This window comes from Heterodontus francisci, unplaced genomic scaffold, assembly GCF_036365525.1.
Source record: "Heterodontus francisci isolate sHetFra1 unplaced genomic scaffold, sHetFra1.hap1 HAP1_SCAFFOLD_183, whole genome shotgun sequence".
Taxonomy (NCBI): Eukaryota; Metazoa; Chordata; class Chondrichthyes; order Heterodontiformes; family Heterodontidae; genus Heterodontus; species Heterodontus francisci.
This window is the reverse complement of record NW_027140567.1, coordinates 553131-574262: the sequence shown is the minus strand read 5'-3', so window position 1 is coordinate 574262 and position 21132 is coordinate 553131. Positions and strand designations below refer to the sequence as shown.

Sequence of the window (21132 nt, the reverse complement as noted above, 5' to 3'; positions counted from 1 at the left end):
GACACACTTCCTGCACGTGAAGGAGTCAGGGTCATCAGCCATGTCCCTGAGCTCCCACATTGAGCAAGAGGAGCATGATACGGGTCTGAGATCTCCTGCCATTTTTAATCTTAAGTTTAAACTTAGTTAAATGAAAAAGGAACGAAAAGTTTCTACCATACACAATGAAACCAGAGAAATCGAAAAAGCCTTACCTTATAAACACCCCACCGAGTCCTTTTTTTTTGGTTAGAGGAGGAGGGCGGGTGGGAGACACTACAAGTGTGGTGTCTCGGGTTCAGAAACCGCCCAAATATATAGTGTTTTACTTACCCAGCAGCCCCCTGGCCTCCGCCGAAAAACAAAAGGAAATTAAATTTACTTTCAAACGGACTTTCCCAGCTGCTCACTCGCTCACAAGCTGCTCCCGTAAAAGCTGCTGCACTGAAAGGAAAGTTATTTTAAACCGCCCAAATATATAGTGTTTTACTTACCCAGCAGCCCCCTGGCCTCCACCGAAAAACAAAAGGAAATTAAATTTACTTTCAAACGGACTTTCCCAGCTGTTCAATCGCTCACAAGCTGCTCCCGAAAAAGCTGCTGCACTGAAAGGAAAGTTATTTTAAACCGCCCAAATATATAGTGTTTTACTTACCCAGCAGCCCCCTGGCCTCCGCCGAAAAACAAAAGGAAGTTAAATTTACTTTCAAATGGACTTTCCCAGCTGCTCACTCGCTCACAAGCTGCTCCCGATAAAGCTGCTGCACTGAAAGGAAAGTTATTTTAAACCGCCCAAATATATAGTGTTTTACTTACCCAGCAGCCCCCTGGCCTCCGCCGAAAAACAAAAGGAAATTAAATTTACTTTCAAACGGACTTTCCCAGCTGCTCACTCGCTCACAAGCTGCTCCCGAAAAAGCTGCTGCACTGAAAGGAAAGTTATTTTAAACCGCCCAAATATATAGTGTTTTAATTACCCAGCAGCCCCCTGGCCTCCGCCGAAAAACAAAAGGAAATTAAATTTACTTTCAAACGGACTTTCCCAGCTGCTCACTCGCTCACAAGCTGCTCCCGAAAAAGCTGCTGCACTGAAAGGAAAGTTATTTTAAACCGCCCAAATATATAGTGTTTTAATTACCCAGCAGCCCCCTGGCCTCCGCCGAAAAACAAAAGGAAATTAAATTTACTTTCAAACGGACTTTCCCAGCTGCTCACTCGCTCACAAGCTGCTCCCGAAAAAGCTGCTGCACTGAAAGGAAAGTTATTTTAAACCGCCCAAATATATAGTGTTTTACTTACCCAGCAGCCCCCTGGCCTCCGCCGAAAAACAAAAGGAAATTAAATTTACTTTCAAACGGACTTTCCCAGCTGCTCACTCGCTCACAAGCTGCTCCCGAAAAAGCTGCTGCACTGAAAGGAAAGTTATTTTAAACCGCCCAACTATATAGTGTTTTACTTACCCAGCAGCCCCCTGGCCTCCGCCGAAAAACAAAAGGAAATTAAATTTACTTTCAAACGGACTTTCCCAGCTGCTCACTCGCTCACAAGCTGCTCCCGAAAAAGCTGCTGCACTGAAAGGAAAGTTATTTTAAACCGCCCAACTATATAGTGTTTTACTTACCCAGCAGCCCCCTGGCCTCCGCCGAAAAACAAAAGGAAATTAAATTTACTTTCAAACGGACTTTCCCAGCTGCTCACTCGCTCACAAGCTGCTCCCGAAAAAGCTGCTGCACTGAAAGGAAAGTTATTTTAAACCGCCCAAAAATATATAGTGTTTTAATTACCCAGCAGCCCCCTGGCCTCCGCCGAAAAACGAAAGGAAATTAAATTTACTTTCAAACGGACTTTCCCAGCTGCTCACTCGCTCACAAGCTGCTCCCGAAAAAGCTGCTGCACTGAAAGGAAAGTTATTTTAAACCGCCCAAATATATAGTGTTTTACTTACCCAGCAGCCCCCTGGCCTCCGCCGAAAAACAAAAGGAAATTAAATTTACTTTCAAACGGACTTTCCCAGCTGCTCACTCGCTCACAAGCTGCTCCCGAAAAAGCTGCTGCACTGAAAGGAAAGTTATTTTAAACCGCCCAAATATATAGTGTTTTACTTACCCAGCAGCCCCCTGGCCTCCGCCGAAAAACAAAAGGAAATTAAATTTACTTTCAAACGGACTTTCCCAGCTGCTCACTCGCTCACAAGCTGCTCCCGAAAAAGCTGCTGCACTGAAAGGAAAGTTATTTTAAACCGCCCAACTATATAGTGTTTTACTTACCCAGCAGCCCCCTGGCCTCCGCCGAAAAACAAAAGGAAATTAAATTTACTTTCAAACGGACTTTCCCAGCTGCTCACTCGCTCACAAGCTGCTCCCGAAAAAGCTGCTGCACTGAAAGGAAAGTTATTTTAAACCGCCCAAATATATAGTGTTTTACTTACCCAGCAGCCCCCTGGCCTCCGCCGAAAAACAAAAGGAAATTAAATTTACTTTCAAACGGACTTTCCCAGCTGCTCACTCGCTCACAAGCTGCTCCCGAAAAAGCTGCTGCACTGAAAGGAAAGTTATTTTAAACCGCCCAAATATATAGTGTTTTACTTACCCAGCAGCCCCCTGGCCTCCACCGAAAAACAAAAGGAAATTAAATTTACTTTCAAATGGACTTTCCCAGCTGTTCACTCGCTCACAAGCTGCTCCCGAAAAAGCTGCTGCACTGAAAGGAAAGTTATTTTAAACCGCCCAAATATATAGTGTTTTACTTACCCAGCAGCCCCCTGGCCTCCGCCGAAAAACAAAAGGAAGTTAAATTTACTTTCAAATGGACTTTCCCAGCTGCTCACTCGCTCACAAGCTGCTCCCGATAAAGCTGCTGCACTGAAAGGAAAGTATTTTAAACCGCCCAAATATATAGTGTTTTACTTACCCAGCAGCCCCCTGGCCTCCGCCGAAAAACAAAAGGAAATTAAATTTACTTTCAAACGGACTTTCCCAGCTGCTCACTCGCTCACAAGCTGCTCCCGAAAAAGCTGCTGCACTGAAAGGATAGTTATTTTAAACCGCCCAAATATATAGTGTTTTAATTACCCAGCAGCCCCCTGGCCTCCGCCGAAAAACAAAAGGAAATTAAATTTACTTTCAAACGGACTTTCCCAGCTGCTCACTCGCTCACAAGCTGCTCCCGAAAAAGCTGCTGCACTGAAAGGAAAGTTATTTTAAACCGCCCAACTATATAGTGTTTTACTTACCCAGCAGCCCCCTGACCTCCGCCGAAAAACAAAAGGAAATTAAATTTACTTTCAAACGGACTTTCCCAGCTGCTCACTCGCTCACAAGCTGCTCCCGAAAAAGCTGCTGCACTGAAAGGAAAGTTATTTTAAACCGCCCAAATATATAGTGTTTTAATTACCCAGCAGCCCCCTGGCCTCCGCCGAAAAACAAAAGGAAATTAAATTTACTTTCAAACGGACTTTCCCAGCTGCTCACTCGCTCACAAGCTGCTCCCGAAAAAGCTGCTGCACTGAAAGGAAAGTTATTTTAAACCGCCCAAATATATAGTGTTTTACTTACCCAGCAGCCCCCTGGCCTCCGCCGAAAAACAAAAGGAAATTAAATTTACTTTCAAACGGACTTTCTCAGCTGCTCACTCGCTCACAAGCTGCTCCCGAAAAAGCTGCTGCACTGAAAGGAAAGTTATTTTAAACCGCCCAAATATATAGTGTTTTACTTACCCAGCAGCCCCCTGGCCTCCGCCGAAAAACAAAAGGAAATTAAATTTACTTTCAAACGGACTTTCCCAGCTGCTCACTCGCTCACAAGCTGCTCCCGAAAAAGCTGCTGCACTGAAAGGAAAGTTATTTTAAACCGCCCAAATATATAGTGTTTTAATTACCCAGCAGCCCCCTGGCCTCCGCCGAAAAACAAAAGGAAATTAAATTTACTTTCAAACGGACTTTCCCAGCTGCTCACTCGCTCACAAGCTGCTCCCGAAAAAGCTGCTGCACTGAAAGGAAAGTTATTTTAAACCGCCCAAATATATAGTGTTTTACTTACCCAGCAGCCCCCTGGCCTCCGCCGAAAAACAAAAGGAAATTAAATTTACTTTCAAACGGACTTTCCCAGCTGCTCACTCGCTCACAAGCTGCTCCCGAAAAAGCTGCTGCACTGAAAGGAAAGTTATTTTAAACCGCCCAAATATATAGTGTTTTACTTACCCAGCAGCCCCCTGGCCTCCGCCGAAAAACAAAAGGAAATTAAATTTACTTTCAAACGGACTTTCCCAGCTGCTCACTCGCTCACAAGCTGCTCCCGAAAAAGCTGCTGCACTGAAAGGAAAGTTATTTTAAACCGCCCAAATATATAGTGTTTTACTTACCCAGCAGCCCCCTGGCCTCCACCGAAAAACAAAAGGAAATTAAATTTACTTTCAAACGGACTTTCCCAGCTGTTGACTCGCTCACAAGCTGCTCCCGGAAAAGCTTCTGCACTGAAAGGAAAGTTATTTTAAACCGCCCAAATATATAGTGTTTTACTTACCCAGCAGCCCCCTGGCCTCCGCCGAAAAACAAAAGGAAGTTAAATTTACTTTCAAATGGACTTTCCCAGCTGCTCACTCGCTCACAAGCTGCTCCCGATAAAGCTGCTGCACTGAAAGGAAAGTTATTTTAAACCGCCCAACTATATAGTGTTTTACTTACCCAGCAGCCCCCTGGCCTCCGCCGAAAAACAAAAGGAAATTAAATTTACTTTCAAACGGACTTTCCCAGCTGCTCACTCGCTCACAAGCTGCTCCCGAAAAAGCTCCTGCACTGAAAGGAAAGTTATTTTAAACCGCCCAAATATATAGTGTTTTAATTACCCAGCAGCCCCCTGGCCTCCGCCGAAAAACAAAAAGAAATTAAATTTACTTTCAAACGGACTTTTCCAGCTGCTCACTCGCTCACAAGCTGCTCCCGAAAAAGCTGCTGCACTGAAAGGAAAGTTATTTTAAACCGCCCAAATATATAGTGTTTTACTTACCCAGCAGCCCCCTGGCCTCCGCCGAAAAACAAAAGGAAATTAAATTTACTTTCAAACGGACTTTCCCAGCTGCTCACTCGCTCACAAGCTGCTCCCGAAAAAGCTGCTGCACTAGTGTTAGCGTGAGCATCAGCCCTGGCACTAAAAGGGATCAGCAGCTCCAGAGAAAGGGAGAGGATAGATCAGAATCTGAGAGCAATAGATTGAAATGTTCCAACAATGGATCAGAATCTGAGAACAATTGACTGGAATGTTACAACCATGGGTCAGAATATGAGGACAACAGATTGGAATGTTACAACAATGGGTCAGACTCTGACAACAATAGATTGGAATGTTACAACAATGGTTCAGAATCTGAGAACAATAGATTGGAATGTTACAACAATGGGTCAGAATCTCAGAACAACAGACTGGAATGTTACAACAATGGGCAGGAGTTTCATTTGGGAGTTTGACGATCTTTCTGCCAATTATGATCGGTTCCCATTAGACTATCGGATCTATCTCGCATTGAAGATTATGCAACACATTTACTATCCCATCCTTGTTATTATCAGTGTCCCTGGTAAGTCTCTCTATCCAGCTATGAATGTTATAAACCAAGTTTCGCAACATTACTGTTCTTGTCATTTACTCTGCCCTCCTTGTTACTTTCGTTATCCCTGGCAACACTCTATCTCCAGCTATGAGCTCTATAAACCATTGCTACTTGTATTAGAGTTCATGGAATTTACTCTACCATGTTTTCTGCTGTTGCTGCCCCTGCTAAGTCCCTACTTCCCGCTATGTGATCTGTAAACCGCGTTTCATTGAAATAATGTTCTTACAATTTTAATTTTGGGAAGAGTGGAGCTTGTGCAATCGGTCTCCTTCGGAAATTTTGTCCATCTCCATGAACTACGTACCCCTAACCGGCTAATATCTGAGGTTGAACCAGACAATTTGCATCCTCTGCGTTCTATTTAACCCTGAGCTGAGTTCTGAACCCTTATTCTCTCCATCACCTGCCCTGCCTACTACCAGCTCTGTAATATCAGCCGTCTGCCTCAGCTCATTTGCTACATAAACCCTCATCTGTGCCGTTGTTAACATAGAAACATAGAAAATAGGTGCAGGAGTAGGCCATTCGGCCCTTCGAGCCTGCCCCGCCATTCATTATGATCATGGCTGATCGTCCAACTCAGCGACCTGTTTGCGCTATCCCCCCATTTCCTTTGATCCCTTTCATCCTAAGAGCTATATCTAACTCCTTCTTGAAAACATGCAATGTTTTGGCCTCAACTGCTTTCTGCGGCAGCGAATTCCACAGGCTCACCACTCTCTGGGTGTAGAAATTTCGCATATCAGTCCTGAAAGGTTTACCCCGTATCCTTAGACGACGACCACTGGTTCTGGACTTCCCCACCATCGTGGACATCCTTCCTGTATCTGTTCTGTCAAGTCCTGTTAGAATTTTATAGGTTCCTATGAGATCCCCCATCAATCTTCTGAACTCCAGCGAACATAATCCTAACCGACTCAATCTTTCCTCATACGTCAGTCCAGCCATCCAGGGAATCAGTCTGGTAAACCTATAGCAATAACATCCTTCCTTAAATAAGGAGACCAAAACTGCACACAATATTCCAGGTGTGGCCTCACCAAGGCCCTGAATAATTGCATCAAGACATCTCTGCTCCTGTACTCGAATCATCTCGCTGTGAAGGCCAACATACCATTTGACTTCTTTACTGTCCTTTTCACCTGCATTCTTACCTTCAGTGACTGGTGTACAAGAACACCCAGCTCTCCTTGCATATTCCCCTCTCTCAGTTTATAGCCATTCAGATAATAATCTGCCTTCCTGCTTTTGCTACCAAAGTGATTAACCTCACATTTATCCACATTGTACTGCATCTGCCATGCATTAGCCCACTCACTCAATTTGTCCAAATCACCCTGAAGCCTCTCTGCATCCTCCTCACAACTCACCCTCCCACCCTGTTTCGTGTCATCTGCAAATTTGGAGATATTACATTTAGATCCCTCATCGAAATCAGTAAGATATATTGTGAATAGCTGGGGTCCTATCACCAATCCCTATGGTACCCCACTAGTGACATTCGCAGGTGAATAGCCTACCATTCGGAATAAAAGACCCATTTATTCCTACTCTTGGGTTTCCTGTCTCCCAACCAATTTTCTATATCTCACAATACACTAGCAACAATCTCATGCGCTTTAATTTTACACGCTAATGTGTTGCGTGGGACTTTGTCGAAAGCCTTCTGAAAGTCCAAATAAACCACACCCACTGGCTCACCCTCTACTAGTTACATCCTCGAAGAATTCTTGTAGATTTGTCAACCGTGATTTCCCTTTCGTAAATCCATGCTGACTCTGTCCGATTCTCCCACTTTTCTCCAAGTGCTCCTCTATAAAATCGTTGATAATGGACTCTAGAACTTTCCCCACCTCCGACGTCAGGCTGACTTGTCGATAATTCCCTGCTTTCTCTCAACCTCCCTGGGGTTACATTAGCTACATTCCAATCGTTAGGAAATGTTCCAGAATCTATAGAATTTTGGAAGATGACCACCAATGCATCCATTATTTCTAGGACCACTTCCTTCAGCTCTCTGTGATGTAGATTATCAGGCCCTGGGAATTTATCGGCCTTCAATACCATCAATTTCCCCAACACCATTTCTCTACTAATACTGATTTCCTTAAGTTCCTCTCTCTCACTAAACCCCGTGTTCCCCAACATTTCTGGTATGATATTTGTGTTCTCCTTTGTGAAGACAGAACCAAAGTATGCATTTAGTTGGTCAGCCATTTCTTTGTTCACCATAGTTAGTTCCACTGTTTCTGATGGTAAGGGTGAAGACATTTGTATTCACCAATCTTGAAATCTGTTAAATCCACACTTGACTATTCCAATTCTATCCTGGTCACCCTCCCAGTTATAAACCTCCATAAACCACAGCCCATCCAGAACTCTGCTGCCTGTACACTAATATGCACCAAATCCTCATCACCCGTCAACCCAAATCCTGATCACCCATCACCCTTGTGCTCACTGATCTACATTGGCTCCGGGACCAGCAGCACCTTAAATTTAATATTTTCACTCTTGTGTTTGAATCTCACCCTCAATTAGTCCCATATTCCCATATTCCTGCCTTCAAGTCTTTTCTTCAATTCCCATTTAAAAGAAGGCTTCTTTCCCTCTGTTTCTGTCCATGGCAGGTATTTCCAACTCTGCAGTGTCACTGGGCACAATGCCATGGAAGTTTGGATCCATAAAATGGTATGAGCTGAGCTGCCGGTCAATTCCAGTGCTCCATGCTGAGCAGTGCTCTAGTCCCTGTTCACCAAGTATGTGCTGGTAGTGTGCAGAGGGATTTGATCTGACACCAATCAGCCATTCCAGCAGCTTTGATACACGTCATTGAAACTAAGTGATGGGGGTCTGGTACATTGAGCAGTGTGAGAGGTTGGTGATGTGGGGGGTAGGAGATGCCATGTAGAAATGAATTCACTGACATTGACCACCCGTGTGAGCTCATTAAACTTCTTCTCGCTCTGCTGCCAGGTCCTTGGGGCGAGACTTCTAGCATTGACCTCGCTGTCCACCTGCTCCCATTCCCTTCGGAAGACGTTCCTTGAGGGTCTCCACCCCACCCCACAGAAACATGGCCTCTCTCCTCCGGTCAACCTCCATAGCTAAGGCCTCCAGCACGACATCCGTGAACAGCAGAGCCCTCTCTCTGTCCGAGTATTCCATTTACCTTGTCTCCATTTGCAGCATTCACAGTCAGCAGCAGCAGCCTCCTGTGATTCAGTACAGCTTCCCTTTAAGAGGGACAGACTACCTTTAAGAGCTGAATCCTGGCTGAAGCACATGCCAGCCTCAAACACAGTTACGTCCCTGTTAAGCTTCAGACAGACAGCAGCGCGGGTTACCCGGGGTGGCACGCAGAATTCATGGAAATGAGGAGGCAGCAGGAAGTGTGTTTGTCACCTGCCTCAACAGGAACGGGCACGGGCAGATCATGATCCCTCTGCCCAAAAACACGACGTACTCTCTACTTCTATTTGCTGTTCTCTCTTTCGCACTTTCTCACTCTGTCTTTCTCTCTCTCTTCACTCACTTTCTCTTGCTCATAAAATAAGAGATTGATGCAGCACAGAAGAAGGCTATTCGGCCCTTTGTGTCAGTGCTGTCTCTTCGAAAGAGCCATCTAATTAGTTCCTCTTTCCCCCTCTTTCCCCAGACTCCTGTTTTTCTTTTCCTTTTCAAGTATTTGCTAAATTGCCTTTTGAATGATATTATTGAATTTGCTTCCACCATGATTTCAGCCAGTGAATTCCAGATCCCAACAACTCGCTGTGGAAGAAAATTCTCCTAATTTCACCTCTGTTTTTTTGTCAATTACCTTCAGTCTGTGTCTTCTTAATACTGAACTTTAGATTTTTGGATTTAGATATGCAGCACTCGAACAGACCCTTCGGCCCACCGAGTCTGTGCCGACCATTAACCACCCATTTATACTAATCCTACACTAATCCCATATTCCTACCACATCCTCACCTGTCCCTATATTCCCCTACCACCTACCTATACTAGGCGCAATTTATAATGGCCAGTTTACCTATCAACCTGCAAGACTTTTGGCTGAGGGAGGAAACCCACAAACTCCACACAGGCAGTACCCATAATATGAGGCTGCAGTGCTAACCACTGCACCACTGTGCCGCCCCTGTTTCTGACACTGGAAACAGTTTCACATTGATTACCTTATCAAAACCCTTCATAATTTTGAATTTTATATCAAATCTCCCCTTACCTATCACTGCTCTAATGAGAACAATCCCAGCTTTTCGAATCCATCCACGTAACTGTATTCGCAGATCCCTGGTACCATTCTCGTAATTCACCTCTGTATCTTCACTACGTCCTTGACATCCTTACCAATGTGTGGTGATCAGAATTGGACACAATTCTCCATCTGGGACCTAACCAATGATGTATAAATATCAGCATTTCCTCCTGAGTTTTATTACTCGGTGTGTCTCTCTTTAACACCAAGGACACTGCATGCTACGAACTAAGATCTGTGTGTTTACACCCTCGGTCTCTCTAATCATGCACTCACTCTATAATGGTATCATTTATTTTATATTTTTTTCTTCTCATACTTCCTACCCAAATGTCTCACTTCACATTTCAATGTGTTAAATTCCATCTGCCATGTTTCTGCCCATTTCATCAGTCAGTCTCTGTCCTCCTGAAGTCTGTTACTATCCTTCTCACTGTTTATTAACATTTCTGAGTTTCCTTCCATCTGAAAACTTGGACATTACCCCCTCTGTACACAAGCCCACTGCATTGGCATGCAACACCAGGGATCACAGCAGTCACCCTGGGGAACCCCACTGTGTACTTCGCTCCAGCTGAAAAACAGCCATTATTCCCTACTCTCTGATACCTGTCACCTAGCTAATTTCTTGCATGCTGGGATTGAAGAAGAAAAAAAAGGACTTCCATTTATGTAGCGCCTTTCATGACAACTGCATGTTCCAAAGCGATTTGCAATCAACGTATACTTATAATGCCTACTCACGCTGGTACTGTCGGAAAAAGGGCAGCCAATTTTCGCACAGCAAGATCCCACAAGCAGCAATGTGATCATGACCAGATCTGTTTTTATGAGGTTGCTTGATGGATAAATATTGTCCAGGCCACAGGGAATAATTGCCCTGATCTGCTTCTAAATAATCCCATAGGATCATTGGCATCCACCTGAGAGGGCAGATGGGGCCTTGGTTTAACGTTTCATTCGAAAGACTGCTCATCTGATAGCGCAATACTCCCTCAGTACTGTCGCTGCAGTGTCAGCCTTGATTCTTGTGAAAAAGTCTTTTCATGACACTTGATCCTGGAAGCTTGTGACTGAAAGGGGACAGAGCTACAAACTGAGCCCCGGCTGACTTTGGCCCTTTAATCCCATGTGTTTCTAATTGGGTCACACGGCTGTTATATAGTACTTTATCAAACACCTTTTGAAACGATAGGAAAATTGTAAAAGTACAGGCAGGAAAAGTCATAGAAACATATAATAGCATTGCATGGAAGGGGGTCATTTGGTCTATGAAGTCTGTGCTGGCTCTTTTGATGAGTTTCCAGTGAGTTCCACACCCTGGATCTTTCCCAGATCCTTGAACTTTTCCCCTTAATATCTAACCAAATCACTTTTTGAATCTACTTTTGAATCTGTATCCTTCAGCCTATCATACAATAATGTGCAAATCCGAAACAAAAATTGCATTACAATAATCCCCATGTCAACTCTGCTTCTTTTTTCCAATCACCATAAATCTATGTCCTCTGGTTAATGGCCCCTCATACATTAGAAACATTATATAATTTACATAAACCCTTCATGATGTTAAATATCCCTATCTGATCACCTTGTAAATGTCCCTGCTCCAAGGAAAACAATCCCAGCTACATAACTGTAACCCCTCATCCCTGGAAAAGTTCCAGTAAAACTCTTCTGTCCCCTCTCCAAGGTTTCATGTCCTTCCTAAAGTGTGGTTTCCAGTATTGGACACAATACTCCAGATGAAGCCGGACTGGTCTTTTCTATAGGGTTAACACAATATCCTGGCCAGTCTACTCTGTGTCTCTATTAATCAAGCCTAGGAATCTATTTGCTTTGTGAACTGTTTGTTAACCTGTCCAGCTACCTTCGAAGATTGCATACAAACACCTCAGGTCTCTCTGTTACTCTCAATAGCTTTAAAGTTGTGCCATTCAGCTTGTATTATCCCTGGTCATTCATCTGCATGCAGTTCACCATCACCTTCTCAAGGGCAATTATGGATGGGCAATAAATGCTGGCCTAGTCAACGACACCCACATTCAATGAACGGATAATATATATCAAATCTTCCGACAATGTATCACCTCACACATCTGCCATGCCAATTAAATATTTGAAAGACTGCAGCCGTTGTTTTCAAACCCCACGTCAAAGGTTTCCCAGCTACAGACTGGATCTCTCTCCTTTACAACTGTCTGAAACTAAAGCAAACTGTTCACAACCTGGTTTCATAGTTGACGCTGCGACGAGCTTCCTGCTAAATATTACTAAAACAGCCTACTTACACTTCCACATCATCACCCAACTTTGCCCCTCTCTCAGCTCTTCTGCTGATGAAACACTCCCCCTTGCCTGTATTACCTGTAGACTCGACTAGTCCAACACACTCCTGGCTGGTCTCCCACATTCTACCCTCCATAACCCTGAGGTGATCCATGCTGCCCATGTCCTAACTCACACCAAGTCCTGTTCACCCATTACCCCCTGGACTCACTGACCTACATTGGCTCCTGGTCAGCAACACCTCAATTTTAAAACTCTCAGCCTTCTTTTCAAATCCTTCATTATCTCACTCCTCCTTATCTCTGTAATCTCCTCCAGCCCGACAACCCTCCGAGATATCTGCACTCATCTATTTCTGGCCTCTTGAGCATCTACGAGTTTAATTGCTCTACCATTGGTGGTCTTGCCTTCAGCTGCCGAGGCCCTACGCTCTGGAAGAGTAGAGCAGAACTTCCAGGGAGGAATTCCTGGAAGATAAATGTCAGTAAATTAAACACTAAAATAAAAGCAAAATATTGCGGATGCTGAACACTGGAAATACTCATCAGGTCTGGCAGCATCTGTGCAGAGAGAAACAGAGTTAATGTTTCAGATCTGTGCCCCTTCATCAGAACTGGTAAACGTTAGAAATGTAACAGTCTTTGAGCAAGTGAAAGAGGGGAAGGGGGAAGAAGAACAAGAAGGAAGGACTGTGATGGGACAGAGAGGGGATAGATTAAATTACAGACTGTTACATTCCTAACGTTTACCAGTTCTGATGAAGGGTCAGAGACCGGAAACATTAACTCTGTTTCTCTCTGCACAGATGCTGACAGACCTGCTGAGTATTTCCGGCACTTTCTGGTCTCATCCCTAAGCTTTTGAATTCTCTCCCCAAACCCTAAATGCAATAAGCTGCACTGAGTCCAGTTTTCGGGAATCCTGCTTGGACAGAGTACTAGATGCAGTAAAGTTAACGAGTGATTGAATTTTAAGTGATCTAAGAGTCGATCTCTTTCCAACAATTTGTTAATTATACATTTAGCATTTCACTTAATTTTAAGCTGAATTTGTACTTTATTTCACAATCTGTTTGTGAGAATTGGACAATTAATTGATGCTGATGGAAAAGGAGGGTCAGTGTCAGCTTGGATATAAAACTGACTTAATGACAGAAAACAGCGAGTTGCGGTAAATAGTTGTTATTCAAACTGGAGAAAAAATAGACAGTTGTGTTCCCCAAGGGTTAGTGCTCGGAACACTGTTTTATTCTGATATGTATAAATGATTTGGATAATGGCATACAGAGAAACATTTAAAAATTTGCAGGTGATACAAAACTTGGAGGCGGGGCAGGCATTGAGGTTGATACCAATCGATGTAAGAGGACATAGATAGGCTAGCAGAATGGGCAGACGAGAGGCAAATGGAATTTAATACAGACAGGTGTCAAGTGATGCATTTTATCAGAAGTAACAGGGAGAGGCAATGAACACTTAATGGTAAAGTTCGAAAGAGTGTGCAGAGACAAAGGGACATGGGGTTCATGCACATAGATCCCTGAAGGTGGCAGGATATATTGAGAGAGTCGTCAGTAAAGCATATGGGATCTTGTGCTTCATGGATAGAGGTGCTGAGTTCAGAAGAAGGAAAGTTATGCTGTAACTTTATGAAGCTCTGGTTAGGCCCCAACTGGAGTACTGCATCCAGTTCTGTTCACCACACTTTAGGAAGGATGTGAGGGACATTGACAGGGTGTAGAGGATGTTTACTTTAATGGTTCCAGAGATGGAGGATTTTAAGTACAATATAGTCTGTAAAAGCTGGGATAGTCTTCCTTGGCCAGACAATTTTGTATCCAGACAGCCACAGTGTGGTTTTCCTGACCACACATTTCATCTCTCCTGCTGCACTCATGCTGTGGAAGCTTGGATCCATAAAATGATGTGAGCTGCACTGCCGGTCACATCCAGCACATTGTACAGGACACCCAGGCTGGCCGGGGTGCTGGTGTCGGTGTAACGTGTGTGTGCCTGTAGTGTGAGGAGAGGTCTGAATATGAAGTCGATCAGCCATTTCAGCAACTTTGATGTACGTCTTTGATACTTGGTCCTTGCATGTATACTGACCACCTGTGTTAGTCACTCTCAGCTGAACATACATTCAGCAGCACGAGGAACCCCCTCTAGTGATAGTTAAAAGGACCAGGCGTCCAACTTGCAGGTGAGGGGCTTTTGACTTACTTCTGTTATTACAAAGTTAGTGGAGGTGCTGTGGATGGTTTTCTGGAGGTTGTGTTATGAGCTGCTGCAGACATTCAGGGAGGAGAGACGACTTGGTGACACAACTCTGTACGATGAATGGGGACTGTAGATACAGTGTCTCTGGGTCTGTAACATGATCAACAAATGGAGCAGAAGCTGCAGAGAGAGCGAAAGCTCTGGAAAGAAAGAGGAGGAATGGCCTCTGCCCTACCCACCCTGGGTTTCCAAGAGCAAAAAGAGCAGTGGTCCTAATATTGAGCCCAGGGGAACACCACTGTATACTCCCATTGAGTCTGAACAACAACCTTTCACCACTTCTCTCCGTTTACTGTTCCTTAGCCGATGTTATATCCACACTGTCACTGTACCTTTAATCCATAGTGTTCAGTTTTCCTAATTTGTCTATTGAATGTCACTTGATCGAACATCTTTTGAAAGTCCATATATATAACTTCAATCACACCACCCTCATCAACCCTCTCCATTGTTTTCTCAAAGAACTCCATCAAGTTCACCTCAGCACTACCTCTCTCCACTCCTCCTCTGTTGTTAAATTATCAGATTGCTTATCCGACATCCAGTACTGGATGAGCAGAAATTTCCTCCAATTAAATATTGGGAAGACTGAAGCCATTGTTTTCACTCCCCACTCCAACTCTGTTCCCTTGCTATTGTTTCCATCCCTCTTCCTGGTGACAGTCTGAGATTCAGACAATATGTTTACAACCTTGGTGTCACATTTCATCACAAAATGAGTTTTGACCTCATTTTCAGGGTATAATTACAACCGCCTATTGCCACCTCAGTAACATCGCCTGACTTCACCCCTGTCTCAGCCCATCTGCTGCTGAAACCTCATTCATGCCTTCGTCACCTCTCGATGTGACTATTCCAACTCACTCCTGGCTGATCTCCCACATCTACTCTCTGTAAACTTGAGGTCATCCAAAACTCTGCTGCCCATGTGTTAGCTCACACCAAGTCCCGTTTATATGACACTGACCGACATTGGCTCCCAATCAAGCAATATCTTGATTTTAAAATTCTCATCCTTGTTGTCATATCTCTCAATGGCCTCGCCCCTCCCTATCTCTGTAATCTCCTCCAGCTCCAGAACCCATCGAGACATCTGTGCTCCTCTAATTCTGGCCTCTTTTACATCCGTTATTTAAATCACTGCACCACTGGCGACCGTGCCTTCAGCTGCCGGGGCCCAAGCTGCAGTATCCTCCCTACACGTCTCCGCCTCTGCACCTCTCCATCTCACTTTCCTCCTTTAAGACATTCCTTGAAACCTTCCTCTTTGGCTAAGCTGTTGGTCCTTTGACCTAATATCTCCTGTTGTATCACAGTTCGCACTTTGCTTCATAATGCTCCTGTGAAGCACCTTGGGATTTTTTATAACATTAAAGGCAATATCTAAATATAAATTGTTGTTTTTGTTGTTGTTTGCCAGACATCAATAGTCTTTAGCATATCCAGGTTGCTAACCATTTACTATCCAATGTTTTTACAAGCAACAAGTATTTTTCTCTTGGGTTGTCACGTCTACAAATGTCCCCAGTCGTGACACTAGTCTGACTAGTCAGTAATTACAGCATTTATCGCATATCTCCTTGTTTAAACAGGATGTAAGATTTACAATCCTCCAATCCTCTGTCATCACACCCATATCCAAGGAGGATTGGAAGATTCTGGCCAGTACCTCTGCTATTTCCACTATTCCTTCCCTCAGAAACCCCTAAACATCCATTCAGACTGGATAAGAGTTCCAGTTTATTGTGGTTCAAAAAGGTGTTGGATTGAAAGGTGTTAACTGAAACTGTTTGTTCAGTGACTGTAATTAATGTCAGTCTCCATGGACCGAATTGTGTCACAGGAGAGTTTCCCTCTTCTATTAATATGGGACTCCTTTCGATGTGTTATTCCATACTGTCAGCGGGAGCATCACGCCCAGCACTCACAGGGATCAGCGGCTCCAGAGAGAGGGAGAGGATAGATCAGAATCTGAGAACAATGGGTCAGAATCTGAGAACAATGTGTCAGAATCTGAGAACAATAGATTGGAATGTTACAACAATGAGCAAGAGTTTATCCTCAGAGCTTCACGATCTTTCCACACATTATGATCGGTTCTCATTAGACTTTCGCATCTACCTCGCACTTCGGATTGCTCAATACATTTATTATCCCATCCTCGCTCTTGTTGGTGTCCCTGGTTAGTATCTGTTTCCAGGTATTTATTCTGTAAACCATGTTTAACTGTATTATATTCCTGTAATTTACTCTAACCGCCTTGCTGCTGTTGTTAATCCCAGTGAATATCTCCAGTAATTACCTTGATTAACCATGTTTAACTGCATTACTGCTCCTGTAATTTACTCTACCTTCCTTGCTGCTGTTGTTAATCCCGGTGAATATCTCCAGTAATTAACTTGATTAACCATGTTTAACTGAATTACTGCTCCTGTAATTTTCTCTGCCCTCCTTGCTGCTGTTGTTATTTCTGCTGAATCTCTATCTCCAGAAATCAGCTGTATAAACCACTGCTAACGGTATTTCAGTTCTTGTAATTTACTCTCTCCTCTTTGCTGCTGATACTGTCTCTATTTCCAGCCAAGAGATCTGTCAACCCTGTTTACTGAAATACTGTTCTGGAACGTAAATTGTGGGAAGAGAGAAGACAGTGTCATTGGTCCATTGGTCTCCGTCACAAACTCCATCCCCTATCTGTGAACCACATACCCGATCCTGAGGCTGAACCAGACAGTTTACAACCTCTGTGTTCTATTTTTACCTTACTTGAGTTCATCTCCAAATTCTCTCCATCACCAACCCTGCCTACTACCACCTGAGTAATATCACCCGTCTCCACTTCTGCCTCAGCCCATCTGCTGCATAAACCCTCATATGTGCCTTTGTTAAATCCACACTTGACGATTCCGAATCTCTCCTGGTCACCCTCCCAGTTATAAACCTCCATAAACCACAGCCCATCCAGAACTCTGCTGCCTGTATCCTAACTCACACCAAATCCCGATCAGCCATAACCCCTGTGCTCATTGATCTACATTGGCTCCCGGTCTGGCAGCACCTTAATTTTAATATTCTCATTCTTGAGTCTTAATCCCTCCATGGCCTCACCACTCCATTAGTCCCATTCCCCTGTGCATTTCCCATATTTCTGCTAATAATATGCCTTCAATCTTTTCTCAATTCTCTTTTTAAAGTGAATTTCTTTCTCTCTGTATCTGTTCGGAGCCACGATTTTCAACTCTACAGACCCACTGGTGCTGAGGGCACAGAAGACGGGACCCATAAAATGATGCGAACCACACAGCCGGCCACTTCTAGTGTGGTCAGCACAGTGTCCCATGGTGGGCAGTACACTTGTGTGGTCAGCACAGTGCCCAATGGTGGACAATGCTCTAGTATGGTCAGCACAATGCCCCATGCTGGACAATGCTCTAGTATGGTCAGCACAATGCCCCATGCTGGACAGAGCTCTAGTATGGTCAGCACAGTGCCCCATGCTGGACAGGGCTTTAGTATGGTCAGCACAGTGCCCCATACTGGACAGGGCTTTAGTATGGTCAGCACAGTGTCCCATGCTGGACAGGGCTTTAGTATGGCCAGCACAGTGCCCCATGCTGGACAGAGCTCTAGTGTGGTCAGCACAATGCCCCATGCTGGACAGGGCTCTAGTGTGGTCCGCACAGTGCCCCATGCTGGACATGGTTCTAGTGTGGTCAGCACAGTGCATCATGCTGGTCAGGGCTCCAGTGTGGTCAGCACAGTGCCCCATGCTGGACAGGGCTTTAGTATGGCCAGCACAGTGCCCCATGCTGGACAGAGCTCTAGTGTGGTCAGCACAATGCCCCATGCTGGACAGGGCTCTAGTGTGGTCAGCACAGTGCCTCATGCTGGTCAGGGCTCTAGTGTGGTCAGCACAGTGCCCCATGCTGGATAGGGCTCTAGTGTGGTCAGCACAGTGCCCCATGCTGGACAGGGCTCTAGCATGGTCAGCACAATGTCCCATGCTGGACAGGGCTCTAGTATGGTCAGCACAGTGCCCCATGCTGGACAGGGCTCTAGTATGGTCAGCACAATGCCCCATGCTGGACAGAGCTCTGGTATGGTCAGCACAGTGCGTCATGCTGGTCAGGGCTCTAGTGTGGTCAGCACAGTGCCCCATGCTGCACAGGGCTCCAGTATGGCCAGCACAATGCCCCATGCTGGATAGGGCTCTAGTATGGTCAGCACAGTGCGTCATGCTGGTCAGGGCTCTAGTGTGGTCAGCACAGTGCCCCATGCTTGTCAGGGCTCTAGTGTGGTCAGCACAGTGCCCAATGCCGGACAAGGCTCTAGTATGGTCAGCAGAATGCCCCATGCTGGACAGGGCTCTAGTATGGTCAGCACAATGCCCAATGCCGGACAAGGCTCTAGTATGGTCAGCACAGTGCCCCATGCTGGACAGGGCTCTAGTATGGTCAGCACAGTGCCCAATGCCGGACAAGGCTCTAGTATGGTCAGCACAATGCCCCATGCTGGACAGGACTCTTGTATTATCAGCACAATGCCTCATGCTGGACAGGGCTCTTGTGTTGTCAGCCCAGTGTCTCATGCTGGACAGGGCTCCAGCGAGTCATACTATGTTTGTGATTCTCATGTGAGGATATTTTTGAATGTGACTTCAATGTCCCAACCAGACAGCTTTGAGTACGTCTTTGAAATCAGGTCTCGGCATGACCACTGACTGCTTGTGTTAGTCACTGTCAGCTGAATATACATTTAGCATCACAATGAATCCCCTCTAGTGTTATTTAAAAGGACCAGGCATCCAACCTGCAGGTGAGGGGCTTTTGACTTACGTCTGCTATTGTAAAATCAGTGCATGTGTTGTGGATAGGTTTCTAGAGGTTGCGTTGTGAGCTGCTGTAGACATTCAGGGAGGACAGAGGATTTGGTGACTCAACTCTGTCCGAGGTATGGGGACTGTAGGTATAGTGTCTCTGGATCTGTAACATGACCCACAAATGGAGCAGAGACTGCAGAGAGCGGAAGATCTGTAAAGAGGGAGGAGGGACTCTTCCCTTTCTACCCCGGGTTTTCCAAGAGCTCTTTTCCTACCTACAATTAACCCAAGAGCAGTGTGTGAGGTGACTCTGATTCAATAAGGAGGTGGTCGCAGAGCTGTGTCACCTCCTGTAACACGACCTGTAGCCTCACACCAGGGTGAGGACGGAGCTGTCAATGGCCGTTAAGGTCAGTTTCATTGAAAGTCTATATATCTGGATCTTCCCAGGCTGGAGCAGTAGACACATACAGCATTGACTCGTAGATATCAATGGAGTCGTAGAGTCATGCACAACACAAAAGGAGGCCATCTCTCGCTGGAGTAATCCAGTCAGTGCCACTCCCAGCTCATTCCTCATATACCTGCAAGTTAATTTCATTCAGTTTCCTTTTGAAATCATTGATTGTCTCGGCTTCCGCCACCCTCATGGGGAGTGAGTTCCAGCTCATTAACATCCACTGTGTAAAAAAGTTCTTCCTCATATTCCCCTACATCTCTTACCCAAAACCTTCCATCTGTGTCCCCTGGTCCGTGTTTCATCAGTTAATGGGAACAGTTTTTCCTTGTCTATCTTATCTTAGCCTATCATAATCTTGTACACCTCTATCAAATCTCTCTCAAACTCCTTTACTCCAGGGAGAACAACTCCATCTTCTCCAAACTCACTTTGCAACGAAACCCCGATCCCTGGGACCATTCTGGTAAATCTCCTCCGCACACTCTCAGGGACCTTCACATCCTTCCGAGTGTGGTGACCAGAACTGGGCATAGTTCTCTAGTTGGGGCCTAACCAAATCTTTATAAAGTTTCAGCATAACTTCTGTGCTTTTGTATCTTTGCCTCTAATGATGAAGCCCAAGATCTGATATGTTTTGCCAAACAGTCTCCGAATATGTCCTGCCACCTTCACAGATCAATGCATTTGGAGCCACAAGTCCCTCTGTTCCTGCACAATCTTTAGAACTGTGTCATTAAGTCTATATTGCCTTCCTATTCCTTCTGACAAAATGCATCAGCTCACACTCCTCTGTATTAAATTCCACCTGCCACTTCTCTGTCCATTCTGCTAGCCTATCTATATCCTGTTGCAGGCAGTTTGTAACATCCTCACAGTTTACCACTCCTCCAAGATTGGTATCATCAGAAAATTGTGAAATTCTACTCTGTATTCCAAGAACCATGTCACTTATATATAAAGCAAAATAAAAACTGTGGTCCTAACACTGACCCTTGGGGAAAATCACTGTCTACCATCCTCCAGTCTGAAAAACAACCATTTAACACATTTCTCTTTTTGCTGTCCTTTGCACAATTTTTGATCCAATTGGATGCTATTCCATGAGCTTCAATTCTGTTAACCAAACTTTTGTTTGGTTCTCCATCAAATACTTTCATAAAATCCATGTAGACAACATCCACCACATTCCCTTCATCAACCTTCTCTGATCATCGAATTAAATTCAATTAGCTCAGTCAAGCATAACCTGCCTTTTAGAAATCCGTGCTGACAATCCTTAATTAACTCAAACCTCTCCAAGTTTGTGTCGTCCTTTTCCCCTGATTATTGTTTCTAAAACCTTCCTCACAACTGATGTTAAAATAACTGACCAGTAGTTACTAGGCCTGTGTATTGTCCATTTATAATTCTGGGAGGTGAGGGTGGCCATCTTTGT

General features: G+C 44.7%; 1 protein-coding gene across 1 annotated transcript in view; it reads left to right on the top strand.

Annotated features, from left to right (window-relative positions):
* The first annotated feature begins 5201 nt into the window (after nucleotides 1-5201).
* The window catches only part of LOC137360174 (probable G-protein coupled receptor 139), a 377064-nt gene continuing 361133 nt past the window's right edge, over nucleotides 5202-21132 (top strand). The window contains exons 1-2 of the mRNA XM_068025722.1: nucleotides 5202-5289; nucleotides 5353-5550. Coding sequence (XP_067881823.1) covers nucleotides 5202-5289; nucleotides 5353-5550 — 286 coding nt within the window. The remainder of the gene's footprint in view (nucleotides 5290-5352; nucleotides 5551-21132) is intronic.